This window comes from Lonchura striata, chromosome 1 (genome assembly GCF_046129695.1).
Source record: "Lonchura striata isolate bLonStr1 chromosome 1, bLonStr1.mat, whole genome shotgun sequence".
Taxonomy (NCBI): domain Eukaryota; kingdom Metazoa; phylum Chordata; class Aves; order Passeriformes; family Estrildidae; genus Lonchura; species Lonchura striata.
The window spans coordinates 551,707-578,834 of NC_134603.1; the positions used below are offsets into that span (position 1 = coordinate 551,707).

The window sequence follows — 27,128 nt, forward strand, 5'->3', positions numbered from 1 at the left end:
GCAGTTGTGGCTGCCCCTGAATCCCTGGCAGTGCCCAAGGCCAGGCTGGACAGGGCTTGGAGCAGCCTGGGACAGTGGGAGGTATCCCTGGGGATGTCTGGAGGGTTCTTCCCACCCAGCCCTGCCAGGGTTCCCTGTCTGTGCCAGGGGGCGGAAGTGCAGCTCTGGAATAGCCCCCCAGGTGTGGGCCCTGTCCCAAGCACAGGCAGCCTCAGCAGGACAGCACACCTGGCAGAACTGGCACCAGGATCTTGTATTTCCACTCAGGAATATCCCCGTCCCTGAGGAAATCCCCCACGGAGGGCACAGAGCCCCCGGGTTTTATAAAGGAGTTTGAGCCACTGAATTCGCCTAGGGCAGGGAATTCCAGGCTCAGAGCAGCTGTGTTAGACCCTGTTAAATCCATGGATTTAGGCTAGAGCTGTGTGAGGCAGTGCCAGGGAGGAGCTGGGATGTGCTGGAATGTCTGGGGCCAGGCTGGGGCTGCCCTGGAGGCACTGGGAACGGGCAGCTCTGAGGAGTCCCTGGATCCCTCCCCCTCGGCTTTCCTGGAGTCAGGAGTCATGAGCAGGCTTGTGCAGAGCCCTCCAGTGGGACTGGGCTTTATTGATTTGTCAGGTGGGGTAAGATTGATTCCAGATGGGAACATTGGCAGGGCTGGGGATGGAGCAGGGCTGGGGATGCAGCTCTGCTGGGGATGGAGCAAGGCCAGGGATGGAGCAGGACTGGGGATAGGGCAGGGCCAGGGATGGAGCAGGGCTGGGGATGGAGCAAGGCCAGGGATGGAGCAGGACTGGGGATGCAGCTCTGCTGGGGATGGAGCAGGGCTGGGGATGGAGCTCTGCTGGGGATGGAGCAAGGCCAGGGATGGAGCAGGACTGGGGATAGGGCAGGGCCAGGGATGGAGCAGGGCTGGGGATGGAGCAAGGCCGGGGATGGAGCAAGGCCAGGGATGGAGCAGGACTGGGGATAGGGCAGGGCCAAGGGATGGAGCAGGGCTGGGGATGGAGCAGGACTGGGGATGGGGCAGGGCCAGGGATGGAGCAGGGCTGGGGATGGAGCAAGGCCAGGGATGGAGCAGGACTGGGGATGCAGCTCTGCTGGGGATGGAGCAGGGCTGGGGATGGAGCTCTGCTGGGGATGGATCAGGGCTGGGGATGGAGCTCTGCTGGGGATGGAGCAAGGCCAGGGATGGAGCAGGACTGGGGATAGGGCAGGGCCAGGGATGGAGCAGGGCTGGGGATGGAGCAGGACTGGGGATGGGGCAGGGCCAGGGATGGAGCAGGGCTGGGGATGGAGCAAGGCCAGGGATGGAGCAGGGCTGGGGATGCAGCTCTGCTGGGGATGGAGCATGGGACGGGGATGGAGCAGGGCTGGGGATGGAGCAAGGCCAGGGATGGAGCAGGGCTGGGGATGCAGCTCTGCTGGGGATGGAGCAGGGCTGGGGATGGAGCTCTGCTGGGGATGCAGCACTGCTGGAGATGCAGCCTGAGCCAGGGATGCAGCCCAGGCTGGCTGAGCGTGGATTAAATCCCACTGGGATGCAGCTGGAGTGACGCCACAGTGCACAAGCAGCGGGGGCACACGGAGCTCCAGCAGGGACTGGAACCAGCACGGAGCAGGAGGCCAGGGCAGATCCCCCTGCACAGTGGGAGCAGCACAGAGCAGGATTTCAGAGCCAGCTTTCCCTGGAGCAGCAGGACAGCACAGAGCAGGATTTCAGAGCCAGCTTTCCCTGGAGCAGCAGGAACAGCACCAGCACAGGGCACTGGCACAGAACACCAGCGTGGTGCAGATCACCAGGACAGCACCAGAGCTGATTTCTCCAGCACAGAGGGAGCAGCAGGAGCAGCACCAGCACGATACAGAGCAAGGTGCCAGAGCTGCATTTCCACAGCACAGCAGGAACACAGAGCAGAATTTCAGAGCCAGTTTTCCCTGGCACAGCAGGAGCAACACTGCCTCAGCACAGAGCAGGGTGCCAGAGCCAGTTTTCCCTGGCACAGCGGGAGCAGCAGGAGCAGCATCAGCACAGAGCAGGATGCCAAAGGCAGTTTTTCCTGGCACAGAGTGAGTGGCAGGAGCAGCACTGGCACAGCACACAGCAGGGTGCCAGAGGCAGTTTCCCCTGCACAGCAGGAGCAGCACCAGCTCAGAACACCAGCAGGATTTCAGAGCCAGCTTCCCCTGCACAGCAGGAGCAGCACTGGCACAGAGCAGTGGCACAGAACACCAGCGTGGTGCAGATCACCAGGACAGCACCAGAGCTGAATCAGAGTCTGAGCAGGAGGAGCAGCACCAGCACAGAGCAGGGTGCCAGGGGCAGATTTCCCTGGCACAGCGGGAGCAGCAGGAGCAGCACTGGCACAGCACAGAGCAGGATGCCAGAGCTGCATTCCCACAGCACAGCAGGAGCAGCAGGAGCACAGAGCAGGATGCCAGAGGTGTTTTTCACTGGCACAGCAGCACCAGTACAGCACAGGATGCCAGAGCTGGATTCCTCTGGCAGAGCAGCAGCAGCCCAGAATGCTGGCATGGAACACTGGCATGGTGCAGATCACCAGGACAGTGCCAGGATAATCCAGTACAGCAGGAGCAGCACCAGCACAGAGCAGGGTGCCAGAGCCAGTTTCCTATGGCACAGCAAGAGCAGCAGTGGCACAGCACAGAGCAGGATGCCAAAGGCAGTTTTCCCTGGCACAGCAGGAGCAGCACAGAGCAGGATTTCAGAGCCAGTTTTCCCTGGCACAGCAGGAGCAGCAGTGGCACATCACAGAGCAGGATGCCAAAGGCAGTTTTCCCTGGAGCAGCAGGAGCAGCACAGATCAGGCTTTCAGAGCCAGCTTTTCCAGGAGCAGCACTGAGCACGATTTCAGAGCCAGTTTTCCCTGGCACAGCAGGAGCAGCCCCACATGGCTCCTGGACAGAGACAATTCCTGTTTGCACTTTTCTCCACATCAACGTGTCCCTGGCAAAGGGCAGCACTGGGGTGGTGATGGTGGCAATTCCCCAGCTCCAGGCCAGGGACTGACATTCCAATCACCGTTGCAGGAATGGGAGGAACAGGCAGCAGGGCTCTCTCCTGAAGATGCGATTTTGGAAGGCTGTAGGAGAAACTGGGGAATAACAAGGATTCTGTGGAGCATCAATGAAATTCCTGCTGATCCACATGTGTGGATCCAGGTGGTGGGTTCAGGAATTTCTCCTCAAGCCATGTCATGTCCAGCTCACACAGTCCCAGCTCATGGTGAGGGTTCTGAGCACAGGCAGCACAGTGGAGACTTAAACCTCGGGAAGTTTGGGATGGAGAGGGGAATGTGGCAGATGGGAAGTGCCACAAGGGCTTTCCAAACCTGCTCCTCCCCTCCCTCCCTCCAGCAAGGACCATTCCAGATGGCAAAGAGGGAGAAAATAGCTGTGGGACCTGCAGCGAGGAGGCTGATCGTTCCCAGAGGGAAATGGATCCAGCTGGGGCTTCCTGCAGCAGCTCCACAAGCCCCACTGGGAAGGGGCTGCTGGGGGTGCTGCCCACTCCCCCACACCTCCCCTCGGGAGCAGAGACCAGAACACGTCCCAGCGTCCCAGGATTAATTCCTGGTGTTTGCCGAGTCCTCAGTCAGCTGCTGCCTTCCCAGAGCACGGATTGGGCAAATCCCCGTGGGCCCAAGGCCCGGCCAGGTGAGTCCTGCTGCAGCTGGGTGGGTCGGGAGCCCTTTGGGATCCTCCATCCGGCGCCTCGATCCCCTGGGAACGCGGGCTCACAGGGCTTGGGAGCGGTGCTTGTGGAAGGCGCTCTCCAGGAACGCGGCCAGCTTTTCACAGTCGTCCTGGAATCAGAAATGCCCACAGCTCCCTGTGCTGGGCTCTCCCAGCCACCTCCAACCCCCACAGTCCCCATCCCGAGCCCTTCCTGTGCTGGCTCCAGTCCTGGAGCACGTTTGGGGTGCCCAGGTGAGGACATGGACAGGCTGGAGCACATCCAGGGGAGGGAAGAGAGCCCCAGGAGAGGCTGGGGGAGCTGGGAAAGGGGCTCAGCCTGGAGAAAAGGAGGATCAGGGGGGACCTTGTGGCTCTGCACAGCTTGTGCCAGGAGGGGACAGCCAGGGAGGTTAGGTTCTGCTCCCAGGGAACAGGGACAGGAGAGAGAACAACCCCAGGCTGGGGAGGTTTGGGTGGGATATTGTGAAAATTCCTCCTGGAAAGGGCTGTCCAGCCCTGGCACAGCTGCCCAGGGCAGGGCTGGAGTCCCATGCCTGGAAGTGTTCCACTGACATGTGTGGGTGTGGCACTTGGGGATGCCATCAGGGTGACCTCGCCAGTTTGGTCACAGGCTGGACTCAATAATCTTGGAGATCTTCTCCAAAATGAATGGTTCTGTGATTCCTTAAGTAAGGAATCAGCCTCCTTCCCTGTGTGCTCCCCAGGTGCTCCCCTGGTTCTCACACTCAGAATTATTTAAGATCCAGCTAATTAACACGCGCCACAATGGGCAGTTCCCCTTGGAACAGCTCCTGGAGCAGAATCTCCCTGCCTGGGAGGAGCTGGAGGAGCTCTGGGGGCTCCAGATTCGGGGACAGCAGGGACTCACCTCGTGGATGAATCCATAATGCACCAGCTCTGTGGCCAAATCCTTGGAGTTATCAGCTGCAGAGACAAGGAGCAGGAGAACACAAGCATGGATACAGCTCGTGGGGCTCCTGCACCTGGGAGAGCTGGGAAAATGGGGCAGGGAAGGGGAGTAAGGTTCCTGAGCTCCCAAAACATGGCTCTGGACAATGTGTCACTTGAAAAGGCTTTGTGTGGCCCCCCAGGGAACGCCTGGGGCAGGAGCAGCTCCCAGGCACCATTCCCCAGCATTCTGAGGGAATTGTGGCTGTGAGGCAGCCCCGGGGCTCCTGATGTTCAGAGGCTCCTGATGTTCTGGAAGGAGCTGGACCTGCCCCTTTCCCGGGCTCCTCAGAGGAGGGTGCCCCTATCCCTTGGGAAAGTGCTGGGGACGCTGTGCCCATGCTGGGAATGAGAGTGGAGTTCTGGAGTCCACTGGGACTCCAGGAACTGCCCACGGGTGGTCCTGGTGGGAATGCAGCCCTGCAGTGACCACCGGGGCTCTGCCCTCCATGTGCACAGGGTCCAGGTGGGCAAGGGCTGGGACCACACAGGAAAAAAAGAAAGGAAAAGGAGAAAGGGGAAAGGGAAAGGAAAGGAGAGGAATGAGAAAAGGAAGGGGTGGATGAGAGGAAAGGAAGGAAAGGGAAAGGTAGGGAAGCTGGCTGGGAAGCTGGCACACTCCTAACCCCAGCAGGGCCCCAGGCTGCCCCAGCAGCCACTCCCTGCACTCCCTGCAGGAACGTACTGGGCAGCAGGTCATAGCTGAGCTGGCGGTGCAGCTTGTCCTCCAGGATGAGCAGGAGTGTGAGCTGTGGAGACAGGAGAGAGCCCACTCATTCCAGCCCCTGCAGGACACCGGAAGGGCTGGGCAGGATGGGGGGGATCTGGGGGAACTGGGAGCTCTGGGGGGACTGGGGGAACTGGGAGCTCTGGGGGGACTGGGGGGACTGGGAGCTCTGGGCACTGCTGGGAGCTCTGGGGAACTGGGAGCTCCAGACTTCCCAGTACCATTTCCCAGTCCAATATCCCAGGCAGATTTCACTTTCCCATCTTCCTGTCATATTTCCTGGTCTGATTTCTCAGTCCCAGTCCCATTTCCTATTCCCAGTCCCATTCCCAGCAGGACGTGCAGGGAGCAGTGCAGGATCCAGGTACTCACGTGCCACTGGCTCTTGTCCTCATTCAGCTCCATGTTGCACTGCATCTGCACCACCTGGAAAAGCCCAGCTCGGGATCAGCCCCTCTGGCTCTGGGGCACTTTGGAATTCCTATGGAAACCCCAGAACTCCTCTCCTGGCTCTCTCCTGGGACATGGCTAAGGGGAGAAGTGTCCCTGCAGCAGGGATGGGAGTAGCACAGGAGCTGTCCCCACCTGGAGCAGCCCAGGATCTGCCCTCACCTTCCTGGTCTCCACATCGAAGGGCTCTGGCGTGGGGGTCTTGGCTTTCTGAGGGTCCTCCTGGGGCTGGGACAGGGCGCGGGGCAGGGCGTGGGGTCTGGAGACAGCGAAGTTCATCAGGGGGTAAATCCCATTCCTGTGGGATAAGGAGGGAGAACAGGGCTGATCCCATCCCCTGCGGCCCTGGCAGAGCCAGCTCTGGAAGGAGCAGGGACAGGCAGGGATGGAAGGAGTGGGGACAGGGCACTGGGCACAGCTGGGGACAGCTGGGGACAGCAGAGATACTCCCATGTGTCCATCCTGACCCCACATTTCCCTGGGGACAGCAGAGACACTCCCGTGTGCCCATCCCGGCCCCACATTCCATGGGGACAGCAGGGACACTCCCGTGTGCCCATCCCGGCCCCACATTCCATGGGGACAGCAGGGACACTCCCGTGTGCCCATCCCGGCCCCACATTTCCCTGGGGACAGCAGAGACACTCCCGTGTGCCCATCCCAGCCCCACATTCCATGGGGACAGCAGGGACACTCCCGTGTGCCCATCCCAGCCCCACATTCCATGGAAGCCCAGGCGGAGCTGGGAGCTCCAACCCACCTGACGTCCTCCAGGAACTTGTCGAGCTCCAGGAAGGAAACCTCGGAGTACCTGGGCAGGGAACAGGACAGGAGGGTGCAGGGGGTGAGGGCTGCCCTGGCAGTGGGGTCTCCAGGCTGGATGCTGTGGGGTCTCCCCCATCCTCATCCTCACCTCCACTGCGCCCCGGGCCGGCCCTCCCTGCGGATCTCGGCCATCACCATGTTCAGGTCCAGCTCCTTGATCTTCTCCTCCACCACGTTCTCTGGCATCAGATCTGGGGCAGAGAGACAGGGGGGTATGGGTCCCACAGCCCCTACCCCAGGGAGGGGCTGGGAGTCACTGCCCCCTCCCCAGCCTCTGCACATGGCATCATGCGTGTTTTGTTTGGGAGGGACCTAAAATCCCATCCAGTCCCACCCCCTGCCATGGCAGGGATACCTTCCCCTATCCCAGGGTGATCCAAGCCCTGTCCAACCTGGAACACTGCTAGGGATCCAGGGACAGCCACAGCTTCTCTGGGTGCCTTGTGCCAGGGCCTCAACCCCTCCCAGCCAGGAATTCCTTCCCAAAATCCCATCTAACCCTGTCCTCTGGCAGTGGGAAACCATTCCCCTTTTCCTGTCACTCCATCCCTTGTCCAAGTCCCTCACCAGCTCTCCTGGAGCCCCCTCAGGCCCTGCAAGGGGCTCTGGGGTTTCCTTGTACCCTTCACTCCTCCAGGCTGAGCATTCCCAGCTCTCCCAGCATGGCTCTCTGCTCTCTCCAGGCTGAGCATTCCCAGCTCTCCCAGCCTGGCTCTCTGCTCTCTCCAGGCTGAGCATTCCCAGCTCTCCCAGCATGGCTCTCTGCTCCGGGCTGAGCATTCCCAGCTCTCCCAGCATGGCTCTCTGCTCCGGGCTGAGCATTCCCAGCTCTCCCAGCCTGGCTCTCTGCTCCGGGCTGAGCATTCCCAGCTCTCCCAGCCTGGCTCTCTGCTCCGGGCTGAGCATTCCCAGCTCTCCCAGCCTGGCTCTCTGCTCCGGGCTGAGCATTCCCAGCTCTCCCAGCCTGGCTCTCTGCTCCGGGCTGAGCATTCCCAGCTCTCCCAGCCTGGCTCTCTGCTCTCTCCAGGCTGAGCATTCCCAGCTCTCCCAGCCTGGCTCTCTGCTCCAGGCTGAGCATTCCCAGCTCTCCCAGCCGGCTCCCTGGCAGATGAGCTGGGCTCGAGGTGGCCCGGGCACTCACACTGGTGGTTGATGAAGCAGTGGGCTGCCAGCAGCTTCAGGGAGTGCACCTCGAAGAGCACGCGGTGGAAGAGGAGGTTGTGGGCGCTCGGGCGCTTGTCTGGGTTCAGGGTCAGGCAGGACAGGATGAATTCCTGGGGGCAGAGCAGGGCCAGAGCTGGAGCAGAGCAGGACACTGCCCTGCTCCTCTCACACCATCCTGGAGTCCTGGCATCACTGAGGCTGGAACAGAGCTCCCAGCCCATGGAGTGCACCTCGTGCCCCATCCCCACCCTGTCGCCAGCCCAGAGCACCCAAATCTCTCCTTGGACACCTCCAGGGATGGGCACTCCAAACCCCCTGGGCAGTTCCAATGCCTGACCTTTCCCAGCTGCATTTCCTCTCCTGAACATGCTCCAGCCTCTCCATGTCCTCACCTGGGCACCGCAAACCTGCCCCATGACTGGAGGTGCCCCAGCAGTGCCAGCACAGGGGTCACTGCCCTAGGCCTGGGGTCACCCTAGTTTTGGTCCCATTTCCCAGGAAATGGATGCAAAGGGCTTGTCCTGCAGCAGGAGCCCCAGGACAGGGAGCTGCAGCAGAATTCCGGGTGGGCAGAGATGGGAACAAAGTCCCCAGTGGCCCCATCCTGGCTGTGAGCCCAGCACAGGCTGCAGGAGAAGGGGCAGGAGCAGGATCAGCCCCGGGAGCAGGAATGTGGTGGTGGGAGTGGGGACAGGGCAGGATGAGCAGAGAATCCAGGGATCTGCCTGCTCCTGCTCCCTGAGAGCAGGGGAGCCCAGCCTGTCACTGCTCCTCCAGCTCCTGCCCTGCTGCTGCCAGGAGATGGGCCAGGACGTCTGTGAGGAATCCAAAATGATCCCAAGGGTGCCAGGTGGGCACCCCCAGACTGGTCCCCTCAGAGCCACCTGCCCCAGAGACCCTCGGCAAGACTCCAGCCGCTCCCGGGCTCTCCTGGGACGTGGGAACTGTGGGATCACAGGGGATCTCAGGATTTACTGTGGGATGCCTCGGAAACTCTGTGACCAAACAAGAGAATTTGGGAATGCACAAACTCATTATGGGATGTTCTGGAGGCTGCCACAGAAAGAGGGGGATTGGGTGGGTCGGGGTGGGTGGAGGGGGTAAAAGTTCCAGCTGTTCCATGCCTACCTCTGGCTGAGCCCAAACCCCAGCTATCCCCCAAACTGTCCTGTCCCCTTATCAAACCCTGCTCCACTTATCAAACCCTGCTCCCCTCCTGAGGAGGGAGAGATGAGGATGGGATTTACACCCAGGATGACACAGGACAGGGATTTACACCCAGGAGTGACACAGGAGAGGGATTCACCCCCAGGACAGGGATTCAGCCCCAGCAGGCTCCCCCAGGTGCTCTCACCCTCATGTTGGGATCGTCCAGGGAGTGCCGGGCCCGCGCGATCGCCTCCTCCGAGACCCGCGTGTCCCCGTTGGTCTGGATCTCCAGCACGGCCATCTGTGAGGGCAGGGGCACGGCCAGTCCATGGGGGCTTCCCAGGGACAGGGCAGGGACAGGGGACAGCCCTGGGTAAGGACAGGGGACAGCCCTGGACAGGGATAGGGGACAGCCCTGGGTAAGGACAGGGGACAGCCCTGGACAGGGATAGGGGACAGCCCGGGCAGGGGACAGCTCCAGACAGGGCAGGGACAGCCCCAGACAAGGGAGGGGTGGAGACAGCCCCAGAGAGGGACAGGGGACACCCCCGGACAGGGCAAGGGACACCTCTGGACAGGGGCTGGGGTCCCACCGTGCCCAGGGTCCATCCCGCTCCGCACCTCCAGCGCGCACATCCCGAAGGAGAAGATGTCCACGGCTGTCCCGTCTGCCTTCTCTGCAACACGGAGGGAGCGGGACACGTCTGGGCAGAGCCTCAGGGCTGGACCCCACCTGGACAGCCCCACCTGGACAACCCCGGGACACCCCACACCATCCCTGTGGACAACCACTACTGCCCTCACCTGTTCCCACCTGCCCTCACCTGTTCTCATCTGTTTTCACCTTTCCTCCCCTGCCCTCACTTGTTCTCACCTTTTCTCATATCCCCTCACCTGTTCCCACCTGCCCTCCCATGCCCTCCCCTGCTGTGCAGCTCCCCCATTCCCCATGCCTGTTCCCTGTGCCCCGATCCCCATTCCCATGCCCTGATCCCTGTGCCCCGTTCCCAGCCCCATGCCCCATTCCCCGTGCCTGTTGCCAGCCCCGTTCCCCGTGCCTGTTTCCAGCCCTGTTCCCCGTGCCCCATTCCCAGCCCTATGCCCCATTCCCCGTTCCCGTTTCCAGCCCCATTCCCCGTGCCTGTTTCCAGCCCCGTTCCCCGTGCCCGTTTCCAGCCCCGTTCCCTGTGCCCCATTCCTAGCCCCATGCCCCATTCCCCGTGCCCCGTTCCCAGCCCCATGCCCCATTCCCCATGCCTGTTGCCAGCCCCGTTCCCCGTGCCTGTTTCCAGCCCTGTTCCCCGTGCCCCATTCCCAGCCTCATGCCCCATTCCCAGTGCCTGTTTCCAGTCCCATTCCCCGTGCCCGTTTCCAGCCCCATGCCCCATTCCCCGTTTCCAACCCCGTTCCCCATGCCCCGTTCCCAGCCCCATGCCCCATTCCCCGTTTCCAGCCCCGTTCCCCATGCCCCGTTCCCAGCCCCATTCCCCGTGCCTGTTGCCAGCCCCGTTCCCCGTGCCCCGTTCCTAGCCCCATGCCCCATTCCCCGTGCCCCATTCCCAGCCCATGCCCCATTCCCCGTGCCCGTTGCCAGCCCCGTTCCCCGTGCCCGTTGCCAGCCCCACTCACGGCCGTATTCCGGGGGGAAGAAGTGCAGGTTCCGCAGCTCCTCCCGCTCGATCCGGATGGGGCTGCGGAGATCATCCGGGAGCGCTGGGGGAGAGGGGCAGGCGCTCAGGAGGGGCTGGAAGCCCACCCATCAGAGAGCCCACCTGTGAGTGTGCCCACCCATGAGCGTGTCCACCCGTGGGGTCAGTGTGCCCACTTGTGGGGTCTGTGTGTGCCCACCCATGGAGTCAGTGTGTCCACCCTGGGGTCTGTGTGTGCCCACCCGTGGGGTCAGTGTGTGCCCACCCTGGGGTCTGAGGGGATCCGTGCCCCTGCCCACCCCAGGAGCCCCCCCTGCTCCCACCCCACAGCAGCAGTCCCAGAGGGATGAAGGTGCCCCCTCCCCCCGGAAGCCAGCGCCATCCCCCGTGCCCGGTGCCCCCGGGGGGCTCAGGGGGTGTCCCCAGCCCGGGAAGGTGGCCACGGGTCACTCACCATTGGCAAACACGCGGTGCCAAACTGCCGGGCAGCGCCGGGTGGAGCCGGGCATCGCGAGGGCATGAGAAGAAAAGGTAACACTGAGGTTGGCACCCCAAAAAGGGACCCTGCAATTCGCAGGGCTCCTGCCTGGCCAGGACCCCCACACACCCCCATGACCCCCATCCTCTTCCTGCCAGCCCCCTCGAGCCCCTCCGAGCCCATGGGACCCCTCTGACCCCCTCACACCCTCTAGGACCCCTCAGAACCCCCAGGCCCCTCTGGATTCCTTAGACCCCTCTGAACCCCTTGGGGCCATCTTGAACCCCTTGGACCTCCCAAACCCCCTTGAAGCCCCTCTGACCCCCTCAGAGCCCTTTGGATCCCTGAGGCCACTCAGACACCCTGAAACCCCTTTGACCCTCCAGCCTCCCCCAGACCCCTGTGACCCCGAGAGCCCCATGAACCCCCCATGACCTCCCCAGCCCCCCGTGACCCCCAGACCCCCGTGACCCCCAGAGCCCTGTGAACCCCCTGTGACCTCCCCAGACCCCTGTGACCCCGAGAGCCCCATGAACTCCCCAAACCCCTGTGACCTCTGTGACCTCCCCAGACCCCTGTGACCTCCCCAGACCCCCGTGACCCCCAGAGCCCTGTGAACCCCCTGTGACCTCCCCAGCCCCCCGTGACCTCCCCAGACCCCCGTGACCCCCAGAGCCCTGTGAACCCCCTGTGACCTCCCCAGCCCCCCGTGACCTCCCCAGACCCCCGTGACCCCCAGAGCCCTGTGAACCCCCTGTGACCTCCCCAGACCCCCGTGGCCCCGGCGGGGCCGGCGCTGCCCACCGGAGCCGATCTTGATGAGCCCGTTGTGCTGGATGAAGATGGTGTCGCTGGTCAGGTTGCCGTGGATGATGGGGGGCTCGCAGGAGTGCAGGAAGCTGGAGGGGCACAGGGGGGGCACAGGGGTGTCCCAAGCACAGCCCACAGCCTCGGCACCCCGCAGGGCAGGGCAGGGAGCCAGGGGAGCCTCACCTGAGAGCTGAGAGGATTTGGGTGCACCAGCGCTTCCAGGCCTAGGGCAGGGACAGGGCAGGGACAGAGTGGGGACAGAGCTCCATCAGCCAGGACACGCTGGCACCCTGGCCAGGCCAGGGCTTCCCACCCATTCCCAGGGACAGGACATCCCCCTGTGCCCTTCACATCCATTCCCAGTGACAGGGACATTCCCCTGTGCCCTTCCCACCCATTCCCAGGGACAGGGACATCCCCTTGTGCCTTTCCCACCCATTCCTAGGGACATTCCCCTGTGCCCTTCCCATCCATTCGCAGGGACAGGGACATCCCCCTGTGCCTTTCCCACCCATTCCCAGGGACAGGGACATCCCCCTGTGCCTTTCCCACCCATTTCCAGGGACAGGGACATTCCCCTGTGCCTTTCCCACCCATTTCCAGGGACAGGGACATCCCCCTGTGCGTTTCCCACCCATTTCCAGGGACAGGGACATTCCCCTGTGCCTTTCTCACCCATTTCCAGGGACAGGGAGATTCCCCTGTGCCTTTCTCACCCATTCCCAGGGACATCCCCCTGTGCCCTTCCCATCCATTCGCAGGGACAGGGACATCCCCCTGTGCCTTTCTCACCCATTCCCAGGGACATCCCTCTGGCCCTGCCCCGGCTCAGGGGTGTGTCTCACACTGTCCCACAGAAGCTGTCCCTGTCCCCTGCTCCAGTGACTGCAGCAAACAGCTCAAGGCTGCAGGATGTGGAGGGATTGGACAAGGATGGAGTGATGGGACAGGGGTAATGGCTTCCACCGGCACAGGGCAGGGTCAGGTGGGATTTTGGGAGGAAATCCCTCCCTGTGAGAGTGCCCAGAGCAGCTCTGGCTGCCCCTGGGTCCCTGGCAGTGCCCAGGGCCAGGCTGGATGGGGCTTGGAGCAGCCTGGGACAGTGGAAGGTGTCCCTGCCCTGGCAGAGGTGGCTCTGGATCATCCCCCAGCTCCCTCACACCAGCTCGGGGCAGTGGCTGTGCAGGTGCTGCTAGTCCCTTGTCCCCAGCTGCCAGCCTGGGCAGGGGCAGGACACTGGGAGCACATGGGGCAGTGTCATCCACCACAGCCACCGCCACCCTGGGGCCACTGGGATCCAACTTGGGCACTCCTGGGCTCCAGCAGGGTCCCCAAGTGACAGCAGCTCCCCCCTGCTGTGCCCTGTGGGGTCCCAGAGACCCTCCCTGGGACAGGGACACAGAGGCACCCACTCCAGCGGGAGCTGCACTGCTCCAGGAGCTCACCCGGGCATTCATGGCCTTGTGGTTCTTCTTGGTTTTCTTCAGGAACTGCTTGAGGCTCCCCGAGGACACGTACTCCGTGATGAAGATGACCTGGCAGGAGACAGGGGGTCAGCTGCCCCCAGCCTGGCCCCAGAGGGGAAGAGAGGCTGAGGAGCAGAGCTGGGATCCCCTCCTATCCCCCCAGATCCCTACCCGTGCCTTGGAGTCCTTCACATCCAGCCAATACTTGTGGAGCTTCACGATGTTGGGGTGATCCACCAGCACCAGCTGCTCAAACATGGTCTTGATTTTCTCCTGGGGGCACACAGAGCACAGGTGAGCTCCTGGGGTGGGGCAGTATTGTAAATGCAAGTGAACCCAATGGGAAGAAATGATGATGTCTGACTCAATTCAGAAGGCTGAATGATTTCTTTATTATAACTATGCTAAAATACATTAATATACTATCTAAAAAGGAAGATACTAAAACTACATACTACTTTCTCTAACACAACTCGTGACCCTCTCTGAGAGTCCAGCCCCAGGTGGGTTGGATTGGCTATCAGGCAAAAACAGTCCTCACCAGAATCCAATCAAGCACTCACTCCAGGTAAACAATTCTCTAAACACATTCCACATAGGAAAAACAAGGAGTAGAAATAGAAATTGTTTTCTCTTTTGTTTCTCTCTGTGCACCTCTATGAAAAACCCTGAGAGGGAGAGAAATGTGCTTGCCATGGGGCAGGACAGGTGAGGAGGAAGGTGCTGGGGTGGGGCAGGACAGGTGAGGAGGAAGGCCCTGGCACGTAGAAGCTCCTGGGATGGGGCAAGAGAGGTGAGGAGGAAGGTCCTGGTACGTAGAAGCTCCTGGGATGGGGCAGGACACCCCCAAGAGCTGGGGGTGCCCAGGGACACTGGTGTGAGGTCCAGAGGAGCTCCCTTTGAGGGAGCAGCCAGGGAAGGCGCAGTGCCAGAGGGCAGGAGCCTGTCCTGCCAGGCTGTGCCCGCCTAGGAAGGTGTGGGGTCTCACCTCGTGTGCTTTGAAGGCCTTCTTGTCGGTGAAGAGCAGCTCATTCCACACCACCTCCACACCCTCCTCCGTGTCCATGGCCAGGAAGGTGCTCTGGATGCCAGGCATGTTCCCCTGGTTCACCTGGGGACAGGGAAGGCCTCAGGGGAGGCTGGCACCACCTGCTGCATGGGCAGCTCCCAAAAAAATCCATTTTCTTTTCTCTTTGGCTCAGGAATGGCCCATCCTGGCCTGATCAGCCAGACCTCGCTGGTCAGTCTGACTGGTTTATCCACAGACCCACCTCCAAGCATTTCTGGGAATGCAGAGAGTTCCTGACAACAGGGACCCACTGCTTTGGAGGTGCACTGTGACCTCAGCTTATTGCACAATCACCTCCGAGTCACTGGCAGAGCAGCAAGTGCTTCCAGAGTCCCTGACACCGGCGCTTCCCAGAGCAAATGCACAAATAAATCCCTAACAAATAATAAATGAACCAGCCCGAAACCCGATTCCTGCCCAGGAGCAGAGGAGTCTCCACGCTCTTACAACACTCTTACAACACTCCCTGCCACGGCAATACGGTGCTGTGTTAGAAATAAATCCTTTTGGAACGAAGGTCCCTGGAGTGGCCGCGGAAGAGGCTCTGGCTGGGAATGGAGCGTGGAGCGAATCTCCAGCTGGTGCCTGTGCTGTGGGAGCCCTGGGCTGGGAGGCAGCAGGAGAAGCAGCCCCTGGGAGCAGGTCCTGAGCAGCTCCTGAGCTGGCCCTGTGGCTCCTCACTGCTGCTGCGGCTTTCCCTGGCCCTGCTCCTGCGCCCAGCTGGGGCCGTGCCCTGCACCCTGTCCCAGCAGCCGTGGGGAGCCACCCGCACCTGCCCTGTCCAGGGAAAGGTCTGGACAAACCAGAGCCACCACAGCTCCTCTGGACACCCCGAGGAGCTGGGGTGCAGCCCCAGCAGCTGCCCAAGCACTTCCCATCCCCTGAGGCCACAGAGCCCCATCCCAGAACCCCTGCGGGGCAGATCTGCAGGTGTCACTTCCGCAGGTGCCACCTCTACAGCTGTCACCTCCACAGGTGACACCTCCGCAGCTGTCACCTCCGCAGGTGACACATCCGCAGGTGACACCTCTGCAGCTGTCACCTCTGCAGGTGACACCTCTGCAGGTGACACTTCCACAGCTGTCACCTCTGCACGTATCACCTCCAGAGGTATCACCTCCACAGGTGACACCTCCGCAGCTGTCACCTCCTCAGGTGTTACCTCCATGGGCCCTCCTGCTCCCCAGACCAGCCATGACCACCAGGACCCACCTCCAGCCCAGGTAAAACCTCCAAGGCACCTGGCTCAGAGCCCCAGCCCAGGACCAGCTCCTGCCTCCCAGCAGAGGTGCTGCTGCATCCCGACCTCAAAGCATCCCGGCGGGACTGGGACTGCAGCCCCCACTGCTCCTGCCCCTTCCTGGGGGCACTCTAGGGGGGCTGTGCCCCCTCTTAGCCCGGGCAGGGGCACGGTGCCCAGCCCATCTGCCACACCAGGGGAGCCAGAGGTGATTGTTCTGCTGCTCCTGGGGCAGGTACAGGTACATGGTGTGCAGCTGCTGGGGCTTGGGGCTCATCCTGATGCCAGAGCTGATCCCACTGCTGGGGTTTTGTGCTCGGGGTTCATCCCACTGTTGGGGCTCATCCCACTGGCCAGGTTTGGGGTCCACCCCACTGGCCGGTTCGGGGCTGGTCCCTGCGGGGCTCGGGGCAGCCGTGAGCGCTCAGCACCCTTGGCTCATTAGCAGGGCATGCCCAGTTCATGCTGCGGGCACACAAAGCACCTCTGCTCCTCCTTCTGCCCAGCACAGGGTCCGCACAGAGCCCAGCATGGCCGGCGAGGGATGGGCCACAGCCTTCCCAGTGATCCCAGTGCACACAGCCAGAGTGCCAGTCACACAATCTTCTTGGAATCACTGCTTTGGGCTGGAGGGACCTTAAAGCCCACCTCATCCTGGTCCCTCCCAGCTCCAAACCAGCTCTTTCCGAGCCCGAGGGGCATCCCAGCACCCAGGGCTCGGGCAGTGGATCTGCCAGGATCTCAACCCAAGCAGTGGGATGAACTGGGACCTGAGCAGTGGGATGAACCCAGCAGTGGGACCAGTGCCGGGATTTGCTGGGATCTGGAATCTCAACCCCAGCAGTGGGATGAACCCCAAACCTGGCCAGTGGGATGGACCCATCAGTGGGATGAGCCCAGCAGTAGGATCAGAGCCAGGACCTGCCGAGATCCCAGCAGTGGGATGAACCCAGCAGTGGGATGAGCCCCAGCAGGATCTGCCAGGATCAGCCAGGATCCAGGATCCCAACCCCAGCAGTGGGACCAGTGCCGGGATCCGGGAGGCTCCGGAACGTGACCTCCGGACCCTTCCCCGCCCCGTGCGGACACGGCCGTGCTCCGTGTGGGCCGAGTGGGAACGAAGCCGATCCCCACCGGCTGCTCCCGCTCCGAGCTCCGGCCTGGCCTCCATCAATAAATAAACGCAGCACAGCCTGCCGGGGACAAAACGCGGCGGCGCAGGTCTCCGGGGTTCATCCCCCGGCTTCATCCCGCTCCCGTCAGGCAGCTCCGTGCGCTGCTCGGTGCGCACCGGCGCCGTTCCGGGAGCGCCGCCGCTGCCGGGAGCGCTCGCCCGGCGCCCGGAGCGACCGCTGGGGACGGGGCAGGGCAGGTTTACCAAAGATCAGGTTGCAGCTTCCAAGCAATCGCTCCCTTCTGAGCTTTTCTCGTCAGCGAGGGCTGAGCCAGGAACGGGAACGGGCTCAGGGATGCGGCTGGGAGAGCAGCCGGGGGATGGGGCAGCAAATAACGGGGAGAGGAGGTTTTGCTCCCATGGCGGGGGGGGCTGTGAGGTCCCTTCCCGAACCATTCCATGATTCTCCATTCACGGTGTGCAGTAATTACTCCAGTCCTTTGTGCCTCCACCACGTTTGGTGCTGGGCATGGGTGGATTTGGAGGAGCGCGGGGCCGAGCAGTGAACACAAAACCCCTGCGGAGGAAATGCCAGCCCAGCCTGTCCACCCCTCTGTCCTGTGAGCGGGGTGACAGTGTCTGGCTCCTGGTGGGACACGGGGACACACACGGGCAGCAGGGATGGGGCCCTGCTGGCCCTGAGCCAGCCGTGCCCCCCAAACCCGTGTCCCCTGGCTCTGACCGAGGCTGTGCCCCCCAAACCCTGTGTCCCCTGGCCCTGACCGAGGCTGTGCCCCACCGTCCCCGGCTGTGGCCCCAGGAAGGGCAGGGGCGGCTCTTGCAACACAGAAATTGCTTCAGAAAACACAAGAAAGGGAAAAAGTGATCTGAGAGGGCTGAGGCCCCAGTCAGGGACACCTGAGCTGTGTCCTGCAGGTCCTCAAGGGTCAGGGACGGGGAGTGGCAGCACGGGCAGAGCCCGCAGGCCCTGGAGGTGAGGGGTCACCGACCTCCTGTGCCTTGCCGTGCCCGGGTAGGGACTGTCACACCCCCCTGTCCTGAGCTGGGAGCACACTCCCGGCTCCCAGCTGCTGCTCCAGGGCCCCATCCAACAGCAGAAGGGTCACCTGCACCCCTCTGTCCCCAGCGAGGGGACTGGCAGCAGCCCCAGGCCAGGATAGAGGCTGTCCCTGAGCTGGCAGCAGCAACAGACCCGGGCAGGAGCACCCAGGGCTGGGGACAGTCCTGGCCCCACGGCTCTGCCCAGGGATCCACAGTGCCAGACAAACCTGTTCTGTCTGTGCCATCTTGTTACACAACCAGCAGGTGAGAGGAGTGTGCGAGATGGAAAATATTTTGGTTCCAGTGAAGCATTTGATCTTGTCTGTCACAAACCGTGAGCTCAGCACTGACTCAGCCCTGCCTGGCTGAGGAACCCCCGCCGAGGACAGGGAGGCACAGGGCGGGCTCTGCCCCTCACAGGAACTGGTGGCCAGTTCCATCCTGGAGCATGGGGGAAGGAGCAGAGCCGGGGCAGGGAGCAGCAGGGCTGCCCAGTCACCCAGAAGCACCCCAGTGCATGGCTGTGCCCAGGGTCTGAGAGAGCGGGAGGGAAACTGAGTCAGGGACAACCCAGCAGTGCCAGAGCTGCCCCATCCAGGCCAGGAGGGGCACCCATGGCATCCAGCTCTTTTCCAGGAACTCTCCCTGTCACAGAATTGTCAAAGTCCAGGGTGGTGTGGGTGGGAAGGGACCACAAAGCTCACCTCGTTTCACCTCCTGCCGTGGCAGGGACACCTTTCACTAGTCCAGATTGCTCCAAGTACCCTCCAACACGGCCTCAGACATTTCCAGGGATCCAGGGGCAGCCACAGCTTTTCTGGGAATTCCACTGTAATACCCCACCACCCCCACAGGGAGGAATTCCTTCCCAAAATCCCATCCCACCCCAATATCTAGCACTGCTCCCATTGCAACACCTCACCACCCTCACAGGGAGGAAGAATTCCTTCCCAAAATCCCATCCATCCCATATCTAGCACTGCTCTCTGGCAGTGGGAAGCTACTGTCCACTCCCAGGAGATTCCTGCCTGGCAGCCACAGCAGCCCAGGGGTCCCTCTGCCATCCCAGCAGACAGGGACCATGCCTCTCCCCGCAGGATCTCAGGAGCTGCCCCGGCCCACGGTGGGAGGGCTGGAAGCCTCTGCTTCCCTCCGTGCCCACGGCTGCCCTGCCCTGCCCTTCCCTTCCCTGCTGCCCGGCAGCTGCCGAGCGAACACTGCGATCCCTGTTCTCCGGCCCCTGCTGCGGGAAGGGGACAGAGGAGTATTTTTCCACTGCCCCGAGCAGAGCCAGGAGAGATCCTGCACGGGGCAGCACCAGGGTTGTTATTTCCTGGGAGAAGTTCCCTGCCCACACTGCAGCCGCAGCCTGCGGCAATGTTTGCTTTACCCCCAGGCCCTGATGGCCCGGGAGGGGCCACGAGCCTGGGGCCACCCCGGCCCAGCACAGCCTGGGGAGGTGACACAAACCTGGGGTCACCCTGGCCCAGCACAGCCTGGGGAGGTGACACAAACCTGGAGTCACCCTGGCCCAACACAGCCTGGGGAGGTGACACAAACCTGGGGTCACCCTGGCCCAGCACAGCCTGGGGAGGTGACACAAACCTGGAGTCACCCTGGCCCAACACAGCCTGGGGAGGTGACACAAACCTGGGGCCACCCCAGCCCAGCCCCCTGTGCCCACCAGTCCAAGCCAGGCCAAAGGCCCCGGGAGCCTCTGCAGTGCCCGGCCAGGACACAGCAGGACACAGCAGGACACAGCAGACCGTGCTGGAAGGGCATCTCAGCTCCACATTCTCCGTGGGCCAGGCAGGAGCAGGGACCAGCAGGAATCAGCCCGGCTCGGAGGAATTCGGTCTGATTTCCGTGCTCTTGCCCGGCTGAGCAGCTGAGCCCCAGCGAAGCGGCTCCAGGAAAGCCAAGGAAAGCCTCGGTGAGCAGCCTGTCAGCCCTGCGGGAAGCTCAGCCGTGGTTTGCCATGCACTGCTCAGTGCAGGGCTGAGCCACAGCATTCCAGCAGCTTCATCCGGCCCGGGACACGGCCGGGACACCCCCGGCCCGGCAGGGGAGCGCAGAACCCGCCGGGACCGCGAAGGTCTCCGCTTAGAGCCGAGCAAAAGCAGGAAGGAGCCGGGGGCACAGAGGGGGCTGGAGCCGGCTGCGACTCGGGCACTGCAAACAAAACCACCCCCCAGGGAAAGAGAGGGAAAGGGCCAAAAGCAGCCCGGATAAAGGCAGGAAAGGGAAGAAAACATGGCAAATGCCAGGAATTGTAACACTTCGGGCTGGGGGGAGCACCGGGCTGCAGCCTGGAATTCTGTGCAGGACAGGGATGGGATAAAGGAGCTGCAGCCTGGAATTCTGTGCAGGACAGGGATGGGATACAGGAGCTGCAGCCTGGAATTCCTGTGCAGGACAGGGATGGGATAAAGGAGCTGCAGCCTGGAATTCCTGTGCAGGACAGGGATGGGATAAAGGAGCTGCAGCCTGGAATTCCTGTGCAGGACAGGGATGGGATAAAGGAGCTGCAGCCTGGAATTCTGTGCAGGACAGGGATGGGATACAGGAGCTGCAGCCTGGAATTCCTGTGCAGGACAGGGATGGGATAAAGGAGCTGCAGCCTGGAATTCCTGTGCAGGACAGGGATGGGATACAGGAGCTGCAGCCTGGAATTCTGTGCAGGACAGGAATGGGATAAAGGAACTGCAGCCTGGAATTCTGTGCAGGACAGGGATGGGATAAAGGAGCTGCAGCCTGGAATTCCTGTGCAGGACAGGGATGGGATAAAGGAGCTGCAGCCTGGAATTCCCGTGCAGGACAGGGATGGGATACAGGAGCTGCAGCCTGGAATTCCTGTGCAGGACAGGGATGGGATGCAGAAGCTGCAGCCTGGAATCCTGTGCAGGACAGGGATGGGATAAAGGAGCTGCAGCCTGGAATTCTGTGCAGGACAGGGATGGGATAAAGGAACTGCAGCCTGGAATTCTGTGCAGGACAGGGATGGGATAAAGGAGCTGCAGCCTGGAATTCTGTGCAGGACAGGGATGGGATACAGGAGCTGCAGCCAGGCATTCCCATGGAGAACAGGAATGGGGTACAGAAGCTGCAGCCAGGAATTCCCATGGAGTACAGAGATGGGATACAGGAGCTGCAGCAGGAATGGGATACAGGAGCTGCAGCCAGGCATTCCTTGCAGAATATGGATGGGGATAAAGAGCGTGTTCCTGCATGACAAACCACGAGCTCCTGCACTGAAGCCTCACGGCAGGCTGACGTCAGCCCCCTCCCCAGCAGCGAGAACAAGGCACGGGATTGTTGTGGCCGGGTAAGATCCCGGAGGATTAAAGGCTCCGTGAAATGGAGAACGTGGCACGGGGAGAGCAGCCCCGAGGAACCATCCACAAGAGGCCCCGCTCCGCCCACACGAGCCGGAGGGTGATGGGGAGGACTCTAAATCTGGCACAGCCAAGGCTTGTTCCTTGCCAGACCCCCGGAGCACGTGCTGGGGACAGAACTCCACTGTCTGCTTCCAGTAACATTTATCTGCTGCTGAGCTTTCCAACAGAGTTCCCTTTCCTTTTGGTTTGCCCTTTACTAGAAGTCTCTGGGGTGCCCCAAAACCCCTGTTCAGAGCACAGTCAGGGTGAAGCCTTCACCATCCTGAAGTGTTGGGTATTAACCCTAAATTCTTGGCTATTAACCCTAAAGTCTTGGATATTAGCCAAAATTCTTGGATATTAACCCTAAATTCTTGAATGTCATCCTAAATTCTTGGATATCAGCCTGAATTCTTGGATATGAACCCTAAATTCTAGGATATCATCCTGAATTCTTGGCTATTAACACGAAAGTCTTGGAAGTTCACCTGCGAGATCACCTGAGCTCAGCAGGGTCACCCCAAACTCACCCTACAAAGTTCACCCACGGCAAACAAAAGCCAGAAAAGCAGAAAGAGGCAGGAACAAAAGAGATGGCAGGAAAAGAGGGAGCCAAGTCCTGCAGCTGATCCCCCTGTGCTGGAAAAACTCCTCACAGCTCCGCACGCTCCCAGCCCAGATCCCTGGGGATGGCTGGCAACAAAGCAGCTTTTAAAAATAACCCCGTGGCAGATATTGCATAGTTGGAGCCTTCCCAAACCATCCACCATGGAACCGGGGTCCTGCTGCCAAGTGCAAACCTCATTAATGCCTAAAAATGGGAACCCCCTGCACCTCACGGGATTCCAGCGCTTACCCTCTTTTTCCATGTTTTGTTTTCATTCTCTGATCTGTGGGAACCCACAGCAGCACCCCAAACCTCCCCCTACTGCTGACTTTTAACATCACTTTATTTTCTTTAAATGCTGCTTCAGCATTTCTCCCCTGCATTTATGCTGCTGTTTTCCTCTTTCACCCAGCTGGATGAGTTAAAGCTCAGAGTCAGAACTGGAGCATCCAGGATGGTTTGGGTGGGAAGGGATCTTCAAGACCCTCAGTCCAACCCTGTAGCATGGGCAGGGATACCTTCCTCTAGCCTAGGTTGCTCCAAACCCCATCCAGCCTAGCCTGGAAAACCTCCAGGGATCCAGGGGCAGCCACAGCTGCTCTGGGCTCCCCGTGCCAGGGCCAAACCAGGAATTCCTTCCCAATATCCCACCCAGCCCTGCCCTCTGGCAGTGGGAGCCATTCCCTGTGTCCTGTTCCTCCATCCCTTGACTCCAGGCCCTTCAGGCCCTGCAAGGGGCTCTGAGCTCTCCCTGGAGCCTTCTCCTCTCCAGGTGAGCACCCCCAGCTCTCCCTGGAGCCTTCTCCTCTCCAGGTGAGCACCCCCAGCTCTCCCAGCCTGGCTCCAGAAGGGCTCTAGCCCTGGAGCAGCTCCAGGGCCTCCTCTGGGCTCTCTCCAGCAGCTCCACGTCCTCCTGCTGTTGAACCCAGGGCTGGGGCAGCTCTGCAGGTGGGCTCTCACCTGAGCACAGGGGCAGAATCCCCCTCCTTTCCTGCTGGGGGATCAGCCCAGGGCACGGGGGGTTTGGGGACCATGGCATGTCCAGCCTTTCCCAGCACCCCAGGGATCCCCTCCAGGCAGTCCCCCCACCCCGTGTCTGTGCTGGAGCCTGGCCCAGGTGCACGAGGATCACTCGGTCCCACCTCCCCAGCCTGTCCAGGTCCCTCTGGGTGCCTCATCCCTTCCCTCACTCAACTCCAAGGCTGCTCCAAAGCAAATCTCACACTGGAAGCACGGCAGAATCACGAGCAAGGGACAACTCCAGGGTGGCTTAGAGGAATAAATTATAGGAACAACTCCAAAGGTCCATCCACGAGCCACGGCTGAGCTCTGCCACAGCACTCTCATCCCAAGGGAAGTCCTGCAGGAGGCCAGGGCTGGTCCAGGGCATTCCCACCGGGAGCACCATGGGCAGAACTGACAGGTGGGGATGGGTGGGAGAGGTGAAGGTGTGGAAATCACAGCCTGACCCCAGGAAATGGCACAGATGAATGTGGTGGGGCCAGCAGTGGTGAGCAGCAAACACCTGCTGGTCCCAGCCCCCCCTTCCCGGGCAGATCGAGGGTTTGGGAACCCAAACCAGCGGGGATAAACCAGACTGAGCCCAGCACGGGCTGCTGGGGCTCACCACAGCCCTGCTCACACCAGCAGGGGCACAAAACCTTTCAGCAAAGCAGAAAACCAAGTCTCCTCTCCCCTCTGCTCGTACTCCCCAGGGTGGGTGGGAAAAGCAAATGAGGTCATCAAGGCAAAGCTGAAAGAGCCCCGGTGCTCCCACGTGGAAAATTCTGTGCCAGCAGCAGTTCACAAATAACAGGAGAGCTCTGAGAGGGGCAGGGCAGGGCTGGGCTGGGACACCACAAGGGCCATGGAGCTGCTTCTCCTCACACCTTGTCCAAGGGCTCCTGTTCCCTCAACTGCTCGTGCCGCCCTGTGACTCCACATCCCTGAGGAATAAAGGATCACAAATCGGCAAAGGAGGCTGGGAAGGGAAATTCTTCCTGGGGGCAGGGCAGGCCCAGCAGAGTCCCGTGTGTGAAAACAAGGTGCAGTCCTTGTGTCCACACCATTAAGGTACAATAATGTCAATATATCGCTTTCAGTCCGCAGAACCTTGGAACCACTGAATGGTTTGGGCTGGGAAAACCTCTGAGCCACGGAGTCCATCCTGTCCCAGCAGTGCCAAGGCCACCACCAACCCACGTCCCCAGGCACCACACCCACAGGGATGTGGAATCTCCCCTCAGGTGGGCACTCCACCACTGCCCTGGGCAGCCCTTTCCAGGAGGAAGCTCCCCAATATCCCACTTAAACCTCTCCTAGCACAACTTGAGGCTGTTTGCCTGTGTCCTGTTGTTTCCTGAGAGCACAGCCTGACCCTCACCTGGCAGGGAGCTGTGCAGAGCCACAAGGTCCCCCCCGAGCCCCCTTTTCTCCAGGCTGAGCCCCGAGGATCAAGCAGGACACCTGCCTGTGCTCCACCAGCGTTCCAGGTCCCGCTCTGCCCACCAGGACAGTGCCCCCCTGATGGCCCTGCCCTGCAAACCAGAGATCAGGCACAGCTCCGAGGGTCCCACACAGGGCTGGGCTCTGACAAAGTGATCAGGGAAATAAAAAATAGCAATGGATCTTCGGCAGAGCGAGGGAAGCTCCCCGCGGGTACAAAGCCCAGCAGAGCTGAGGGCAGCGAGAGGAGAGTGGATCTCCAGCGCCCGGCTCCTTCCTGCACGTCACGAAGCATCTGTGAATGTGCACAACACAGCTCCTCCACAAAACTTCCTCCACTCGGCAGTCAGGAAGCCTTCCTGCCACTCCAGCTCTCCTGGAACAGCTGTACTGCCCTTGGGAAGGCCAACCCACCCTTCCCACTGCTCCAGCTGGAAAATCCCTGTGGATGGAGAGCACGGCACAGAGACCCAGAGCGCTTGTGCGGAGATGGCACTGGGGGGTTCCACTTCTCCCACGCCTGCACAGGAGGATGAACCCCCCTGGGCCAGGTCTGGGCAGGGCAGCACTGCTCCAGAAAGCTCCTGCACAAGGTCAGCATTGAAATCCTCACCATTAAACATGACTCTTTGGCCAGAACAGATGGAAGAAATTTCACAATATCCCACCCAAACCTCCCCAGCCTGAGGTCGTTCTCTCTCCTCCTGTTCCTGTTCCTTGGGAATAGAGCCCGACCCCCCCCCCGCCCCCGGCTGTCCCCTCCTGGCAGGAGCTGTGCAGAGCCACAAGGTCCCCCCTGAGCCTCCTTTGCTCCAGGCTGAGCCCCTTTCCAGCTCCCTCAGCTGCTCCTGGTGCCCCAGACCTTCCCAGTTCTATTCCTGTCTCTGAACACGCTCCAGCTCCTCAATGTCCTCCATTTCATGAGGGTCAGGGTCAGGCACCCTGGTGTGGGGAAGGTGTTTTCCAGACAGGGGGAGGGAGCAGGAGCGGGGGGAAGGGGTATGTGGGTGTGGAAGCACCTGGCAGCACCGAGGGACAGAAGGGCAGGTGCTGGCAGAGCAGCTTATCAGCCAGGAGCAGGTTATCAAGATCTCAGCAAAGCCCAGGCTGGGAATTCAGGCCGGGAGATGCAGCCGCAGGCTGAGCTGAACGCTGGGGCCTGGGGCCGGGTCCTTAACCGGGGAGAAGGGAGATAAGGGGCAGATAAAGGCTTTGGCCTCGGATGGGCCTCTTCCCCTCCGGCAGTGCCTGTGGCGTGTCTGTCCCCAGCCCGGTCTGGGATCAGGATTCTGCCGGCTCTGCTCCCTGGCAGAGACAGGGTGACTCCAGCCCCAGTTTTGGGGAGGGACTCCTGGCGCTGCACCCCGGTGTAGGAAGATGAGCTGAAGTGAACTAACCCCCTTCTCTGGAGAGGAGGAACCGCACTCTCCTGCGCCCGGGGTGGGCTCTGAGGGCAGCCCCGGCACCCCACCAGTGACCCGGCGAGTGCCCGTTCCTGCAGGAGCTCCGGGCCAGCGCCCCGGGGTCACTATGCTGCGACCTGCGGGGCTGTCACCGGGACCAGCTCCGGACCCAGACCCGCAGAACCCTCCGGGAGCCTCCAGCACCCGCGGGGCAGCTGTCGGCAGCCCAGCCCCGCTGGTCCCACGGGCATCGGAGCTGCGGGACGGACTCGGACTGCCCCAGGGCACAGCCCGCCTCTCCACACCGGGGCACGGCGAGCCCGGCTCCCGGGCCCTCCCAACGGGGCTCGATGAGCCCAGCTTCCAGCACCCGGCACCGGGACACGAAGAGCCCGACTGCTGCTCCAGACACCCCAGAGCAGGGCACGGTGAAACCCCCAGCAGCAGCCGCACCGGGGCACGATGAGATCGGCTCCCTACACCCGGCGTGGCGAGCCCGGAGCCCGCGCACCTGGGCACGGTGAGCCCGGTCTCCGCACCGGCACAGCCCGCAGCAGCACAGCCCGCACCGAGGCAAGGTGAGCTCGGCTTTCCTCACCCGCACAGCCGGCACCGACACAAGGCGAGCTCGGCTTTCCTCGCCGGCACAGCCCGCACCGAGGCAAGGCGGGCTCGGCTTCCCTCGCCAGCACACGAAGCGCTGTGGCATGGCGAGCTCGGCTTTCCCCATCGGCACAGCCCGACCAGGGCATGACCGAGCCCGGCTCCCCGCACCTCCGGCCGCCCCCGGGGACTCGCTCCCCGCGGAGCCGCTCCCCGCATCGCCCTCCGGCTCCGGCCATCGCCGTGCCCGGGCACCTGCGGGCGCTGCCCGTGCCCCGCACAGCCCGGGGCTCCGCAGGGCCCGGCGGCGGCGTCCCCATCCCCATTACCCGGCATCCGCATCCCGTCTCCCGGCGTTCCATGGCCGCCCTCCGGCATTCCCGACCCGCCGCGCCCGGCTCCCACCTGCTCGCGGCGCTTCTGCCAGCGGCCGCAGGGACTCTCCTCCAGCACCTCGCTCTCCTCCTCACTCTCCTCCTCCTTCTCCTGCGCCAGCCGCGCGTCCGGCTCCGGCACCGCCATCCCCGCCGCGAACCGCGCTCTGCGAGCTGTGCCGGGCTGTGCCGAAAGCTGCCGGGCTCTGCCGAGCTCTAGTCCGACCCGATCCGCTTAGATCCGCTCCGATCCGACCCGAGCCGCTCTGAATCACGTCGAGCCGAGCTGATGCGCGCCGAACCGAAGCGAACCCAACGGAACCAAGCCGAGGGGAGCGAAACGGAGCCGAACCGAGCCAAGCGGCACCGCACGGCTCTGCACCGCCTCGAGCCCCTCCGCGCTCTGCCGGTGCCGCGCGGGGCCGACCCGGTCTCGTCCCGCCCCGCT

General features: G+C 62.1%; 1 protein-coding gene across 1 annotated transcript; it reads right to left on the minus strand.

Moving 5' to 3' along the window:
* Positions 1-573: 573 nt before the first annotated feature.
* On the minus strand, positions 574-27,128 carry NRBP2 (nuclear receptor binding protein 2). The gene is made up of 18 exons (XM_021544432.3): positions 26,712-27,128; positions 14,375-14,497; positions 13,558-13,659; positions 13,366-13,455; positions 12,104-12,144; positions 11,915-12,009; positions 11,087-11,110; positions 10,613-10,696; positions 9,605-9,660; positions 9,189-9,284; positions 7,812-7,944; positions 6,759-6,861; positions 6,606-6,656; positions 6,008-6,143; positions 5,768-5,821; positions 5,354-5,417; positions 4,589-4,644; positions 574-3,827 (listed from the first exon to the last, which is right to left on the minus strand). Exons 1-18 carry the CDS (start codon positions 26,826-26,828, stop codon positions 3,759-3,761), a joined length of 1,494 nt encoding a protein of 497 aa, XP_021400107.1. The 5' UTR covers positions 26,829-27,128; the 3' UTR covers positions 574-3,758.